General features: G+C 38.8%; 1 protein-coding gene across 1 annotated transcript in view; it reads right to left on the bottom strand.

The window, feature by feature from the left end:
- Positions 1–2,700: 2,700 nt before the first annotated feature.
- The window catches only part of ANTXR1 (ANTXR cell adhesion molecule 1), a 278,540-nt gene continuing 274,486 nt past the window's right edge, over positions 2,701–6,754 (bottom strand). Inside the window, exon 18 of the mRNA XM_033949187.1 lies at positions 2,701–6,287. Within this exon, the coding sequence (XP_033805078.1) occupies positions 6,018–6,287 (270 nt within the window). The 3' untranslated portion in view covers positions 2,701–6,017. The remainder of the gene's footprint in view (positions 6,288–6,754) is intronic.

The raw sequence follows: 6,754 nt of genomic DNA, 5'->3' as shown, positions 1-6,754 counted from the left end.
CTTACTCATGTTTTCATATCCACATCTCCATTCCCACTTCTGTCACTGCCACCTTGTGCTCTTGACTCTACTCTCAACATTTATAACCTTTTTACTCCATTTTCTTCAAAGACATGAGAAAACAATGGATTTCTTCATAACATAAACAACAATAGGACAGTTAGCAGTCAGAAAATGCTGACACAAAGGTTGTCATGAATACAATACATTAATTACAAAAAGTATCCAGAGTTCCTTTTTAATTCTTATGTCTTGAAAAAAACCAGCCTATCTTATTCTCAATCACTTCCTAATCTCTTTGTCCTCTTGATCAATTCAGTGTACACTTCTCCCTCCGAATCCACGGTTTCAGTATCCGCGGATTCGGTTATTTGTGATTTTTTTTTTTTTAAAGCTAATTCCGGACCTTCCCCGCCTCCCTCCCCGAATCCCAGACCTTACCTGGTGGTCTAGCGGGCTTTCAGGGCAGGAGCAATCTTCCTACGTTCCTGCTCTGGGCAGATCACTCATAGAAAATGGCTGCAGGGAGTTCCTGTCGAGAGACTACGGGAACTCATGGCAGCCATTTGCTCTGAGTGATCTGCATGGGGCAGGAGCGTAGGAAGATTGCTACACAGCTATGAACTTGCCATCTCCCAGGCAGACGTACAAGGAGTCAAATTATAGTCTCTCATGTAGCTATGCACCTGGGATTATTTTCTATCCCTGATTAAGTATTTTAATTGAAAACAGGGCAACAGAAAATTCTAGGGCTACATCTGGTATTTACTGGGTTTTGTGCCCTGAATGGAGCACAGGTGGAAATAAACAGCAGAGAAGCATATTGTGCAATTCTGTTTTGGTTTTGACATACCACCAGTCCAAACATGTACTCTTAAAAGAAGCCCAAATTAGTTTTAGACATATAAATGCAACAAAAGACTTGAGCATTCTTTGGCAATAAGCCATTCAGACTGACCAAACCTACCTACAAATGGGTTCTACAACTCCATATTTGTGCATGTGTCATGAAAATTACAAACACAAAGGATGCCATAATTCCCAAAGGGTTTATTGAAAAACATCACGTTATTAGGTTCTTCCCATCACTTCTATTTGTTTGACCAGGGAACCTTTGACCCTCAGTGGTTTGTCTGGGAAACACAGCCTGTGTGCAAATGTGCCCCAGGAAATGAGTTGATGGAGAGGTAACATACTCAAGTACTATACATCAGTATATAGTAAGGGAACTAATTCATCCTGTTTTAAGCAGCATCAGTTGTTCATAGAAACCAGTCCAACAGGAGCTTTCACTTGGCTTCAAAAATTTGAACTTTTTTCCATAAGCTTGCTACTAGTGACACTTTGATTAATTATACAAACCGTGTGCAACATATTCCTATCTTATTTCCTGGGATTACTGAAGTCAGTTCTGGACAACTTGCTGATAGCAAGGGTTCATGTAAGCTGTAGATAATGGCATTTTCTGATGGATGTCCCAATCACGCACAAAGGCCCAGATTCTTTAAATAACGCCTGAAGTTAGGCACCTAGATTGATGCACCTAGCCGATTCGGGTGCTTAAGTTAATTTTTTTAAACTGGCTTAATCAGTGCTGTTAATTAAAAGCACCATTTAAAAAACAATTAAAAAAATTAATTAGCTGGTAAGTGCCTATCACTTCAAGGTAGGCGTCTACTCCAAAACAGTGGTGAAGTAAGGGGGAAGGGATGATCTTCCCCGGATGCCAGCACCTGTCGTCCTCTTGCCCCCCTGTTCCTTCCCGATCCCCTTGCCACATGTGTGTGCTCCTTTCCTTCCCCCGTACCTCTTTAATTTTCCCGACGTGCCAATGTGAGCAGCAAGTTCGTGATGCTGCTCACGCCGGGAAAATTAAAGAGGTATGAAGGAAGGGAAGAGGTGTGCGTGCCCGGCAGGAGGGGTCAGGAAGGACCGGGGGGTGGAGAAGAGGCAACACCACCCCGGGCACCACGCACCTTCGCTATGCCACTGCTCTGAGGCACTATCAGCAAGTAGGTGTGGTTAGGGGCAAATCTGGGGTGGATTTTGGGTGTAGTTTGACTGAAGCCGCGGTAGGCGCCTAACATAGGCGCACTCAGGGCAAGAAAAACCCTGGCCTAAACAGGAGTACGCCTAAGGTTTCAACATCTATTGGCGTCTAAGATTACTTAGGCGCTGCTTGATGTGATTTTATAAATGGCGCCTAGTGGATGATTGACGATTGTGTTCAATGGCACCTAGCAGTTCGGCACTGTTTATAGCAGGGGTAGGGGACTCCGGACCTCGAGAGCCATATTCCAGTCGGGTTTTCAGGATTTCCCCAATGATTATGCATTGAAAGCAGTGCATGCAAATAGATCTCATGCATATTCATTGGGGAAATCCTGAAAACCCAACTGGAATACGGCTCTCGAGGACCGGAGTTCCCTACCCCTGGGTTATAGCATCAGGGCCAAAATGCTTGCTTTTGATATCTTTAGTTGCTCCTCTACTTTTTTGAGATTTAGTTTGATTTTCATTCACTGCCAGTGGCCAAATTGCAAAAATAAGTGCAAATAGTCCAGATGTGGGCCCAGCTAAGTCTGGTTGGCATCCCTGTTCCTAATGGAAAAAGTACAGATGGATGTTTGGATTATTATATACTTGAGTGCATGCATACAATATGCAGAAATATAGGTCAATACACGAAAACACACAAGGTGATATATATATATATTTTATTAGTCTAACAACAAAGGCGGAAGGGGAAGTTATCAGTGAGAACCACCATTAACTTATTTTACTGATAACTCCTGGTTATCAGTAACAAAGTCTTATAGCATAAAATGGTAGCCCACATTAATAAACTCCTTTCAAAATGTGGAACTTATGATTTAGGAGTTTACATGCCTTTCATTAAGTTAAAACAATACCTTGTTAATGAAGTGTGAATCCTGAAAGATATCAAGGCACATATTAAGTTAATCTAATAAAAAGGTATCACCCTTTATTTTTCTGTTTATCAGCCTTTACTTTCATGCATTCAAGTGGACTAATATGGCAACCACACTAGTTTATGCATATTATGAAAAGATCTGTAGAAATTCTTTGTTTACAACTGATGCTGCGTAAAACAGGGACTCGTCACTTCAGAAAATATTTGTACACTGTATAAAAGCAATACAAATTTAAGATAAAAAAAAAACAAGCACAGCTTGGTATAGTTATCATGCCATGAAATGTCACTGGCTTTATAATAATTTACGACATCTTGAAAATGTTCTGGTATCCATACAGGATATGAAATGCTTCCACCTATTATATGGTAAGCATGCAGTGAAAAATATATACAACAAAAGCTTTTACCAATGTTCATGGTGTTTCTATGTAGAGGCACTTTAGAATCAAAGTGGACATATTGGTTTGTTGAATATTGCTAATTTAAAAGATGAATTCTCATGTTCTAAAAGCTGATGAACATTGCTTTTAAATGAAGTACTTATCTATGGGGGCAGTGACAGCCCAGTAATATCCATCTCAAGGTGTTTTTCCAAAGTTCCATAAGGAAACAAAGAGGCTGTATGTTCTTGAGACAGAAGGAAGTGATGTCACTATCCCCTTCCTGTGTCAAGAGGCAGTATGAGACAGTTGAAAATTGGATATCTTTTGCATTGGTATCACCTACAGGTATGTTATGAATTTCATTTTAAACATGTTAATGATGTTAAAAATATGTGGAAGATAAAACTCATGAAAGTCCTCCTTTTAAAGAAACAAGACATGCATAAACAATTGAATACATCTTTTTGGCTTTCTATGTAAAATGCTAAGAAATGTAGGTGAATATTCAAATGGGGAGTCTGAAAAACAAAATAACCAAAATGTAATCAGGTTAAAAAAAAGCCTTGTTCTTTCAGAAACCTTTTCTTCTTATTTTCATATTGCACATTCTCAATTATTATACAACACATTTCTCCATAGTGCAACCATTATTACTTGATTACACTGATTCAGACAGAGTCCAGACATATAATTGCTTATGCCAGCATTGTAGTTTTGTAACAAAAGAGGTACATCTAAAGCCTTGACACCTGCCTGGGAGAGACAGGAATTGCTTGCACATTTGGAATGATATCATACTTAAGACTGAGAGCTTGCTTCTAGCTCCTATGCAGAGGAGGACACTGTTTTGTACTGCCAGCAGCAAACAAACAGTATCATTGATGATCAATACTCATATATCCCTCTAAAGTAATTTCCCTGCCAGATATTACATCTTGATGATCACAGAGATTGACTGACCTGGTAAGGGCATTGTTGTTATGGAAGATAAACTGCAGAGGTGGCACCAGTGCAATGACCCACTATGCATCCAGTTCCATAGGACCCCGGCATACTTATGCATGCATTCAAAGTATTGTTAATGCTTCAAAATGTACCAAAGTACTATACATTCTAATTCTGGTAGCTCTTTCTCTAATGGAGAATCTCTTCATATAGACTACTTTGTTCAAACCTGAAGGAGTCTTGTTTCGAAATGCAACTTTAGTTTGGAAGAAACTCTACAGGATGAGCAAGGAAATCCCATAGTCAGATTTAAAGGATTTAGTTAATGAGTATTTTAATTTGGAAGGTTATCTATTCTAGGAAAGAAGGTCAAAATGGTTGATGTTCTGAAGACGGGTAAGGCTCTAGAAAATAAAGCATGCATATTTGTAATACTGACAAAATTTAGGGATTGTGGGACTTTATACTGATTCTTGCAGCCAGAGCATTTCTTAAAAAAAAAAAATAAAAAAAAAAATAAAAAAAGAAATCCAAATGTCATAAACTTTGATCAGTTTCCAGTAGGCCAATCACTGACAAAGCAATGGACAAGCAAAGAAACTTAACACCTTATTGTGATAAAGGGTTGAAAAAGTGATCTACTTAGTAATGAATAAAATCTACAGAAAAGTTTGAAACAAAAGACTATACAATTTAAAAATGTAAAATCGGTGAGATTATGCAAAACAGCATTAACAATATGATGTGAGATGCCAAAAGTTATTTTGATACAGAATTAACCATTGATTCATACTATGTACCCCAGAAATCATATTTCAGACATTATCCTAGTACCGTTAATGCTCAGAAAGCTACTACGTAGCAATGCTGTGCAGCTATATAAGCTGTTAGTCACATACATTTAAGCCTATGATTGATTCTTTCTGATTTTTATGGTCAAGAAGCCCAGAGAAACAATTTCCAAAGCAAAGGTCTAGCCTTCTTCTCTTTGTAAAAAAAATAGTACCTTTATGCTTCTTTTGATCTACTAAGAAGATGGTCCACTTTGAAAACCTCTGTCTTCTTGGGAATCAGAGGTTCCATTCCATCACTCATTCATATTTTAGAGGCTCCTTAGCCTCAATTCACTTTCACACTTCCACTTAACAACCTGCAAGTTCCATTGTAGATGCTACACTATATCCTCAACACCAGATTACGGGAAGAAAAAACTTTAAACCCCTAGAGTCAGATTAATCAAAATGTAGATTATTTGGCTAATAGTTTAGTATCAAAATGTTGGTACTTCCAGTAGATATGGGGAATTAAATAGTTTTGGGTGTCCTATCCAGAACAAAGTCAAATCACGCTCTGATGTTCTGTTTCTTGGTTGAAAATATCAATGTTCTTGTATTGCAGGTAGTTTTTGAAAAACACTATTTGGATCCATATCTTATTTGGGTGAAAAGTTTAATTTTCCAAGGTGTTTGGTAAAAGCTGGTGCAAATATTTCTTCTGCACATCTCATAGACTCTTGCAACATTTGTGAAACTTCTCATTAACAGTAGGAAGAAGTTGTGACCATCTACAGAGTCTACTTTGATGGGTGCTTCAACTGTATTTGGGTAGCGTCACTGATGCCTGAATTTTTAAAAATGTGGTCTACTGTTGCATATGCTGGAATGCCAAAACCTTCTTTAACCCACACAGGTTACAGTACTGCTGCAAGGCCACCCATCATTTCGAAAAAGGTGGAACCTGGCTCCTGTGGCCTAAATGGAAGGACGAGGGGGAGGTCTGGATGGAGGAGGAGCTCGGTTGGGGGGCGGTGCCTGAGGAGGTGGGGGAAGTGGAGGCAGCACAGAAGTTGGAGATGGTGGATTTAGAGGTGGCGGTGGACTGGATGGTGGAGGTGTATAGATAGGATTAGGTGGAGGGGTGTAGATTGGGTTAGCTGGAGAAGAGAATGGAGGATAGGAATTATTTAGAGGGTATCTTGGTGGTGTCTCATTCTTCACTCTGGTGAAATTAATACATCGACCCTAGGAGAGAAAACAGAAATAGAGTTTTAAAAAAATGCATAATCACGCAGCTCATTAGGAGACATACGGTAACTTGTTTCACAGTTTACTATAACCTTTGTCTTGATGGATTTGCAGACAAGAAGAGAATTCATATAAATATATCTTCCCTGTAGTTATTTATAGTGACAACAATTTAAGAAATTCCAAACAGTATTCTACAGGCAACGAGAAGGATCTCATAAGACAACCATTGAAGTCACAGTTGAACAAGCAGAAAAACATTGCATATTTCTGGTACGTTCTGTCATTTTTACGCCATAGTTTTACAAGTGAATCAGTTTCCTTAAGTGAACAGTAGTTCCTTAACTTGTCTTGGCAACCACCCAACCCTCTGGGTTTTTAGAATATCCCTAATACATACTCATAAGAGAGATTTTATTTCATTAACATTGGCTATACATGATCGAAACATTCAAGATAATGAA

The sequence above is a fragment of the Geotrypetes seraphini genome, chromosome 6 (genome assembly GCF_902459505.1).
Source record: "Geotrypetes seraphini chromosome 6, aGeoSer1.1, whole genome shotgun sequence".
NCBI classification, from domain to species: Eukaryota; Metazoa; Chordata; class Amphibia; order Gymnophiona; family Dermophiidae; genus Geotrypetes; species Geotrypetes seraphini.
The sequence above is the reverse complement of the archived record's forward strand: the minus strand, read 5'-3'. Positions and strand labels throughout refer to the sequence as shown.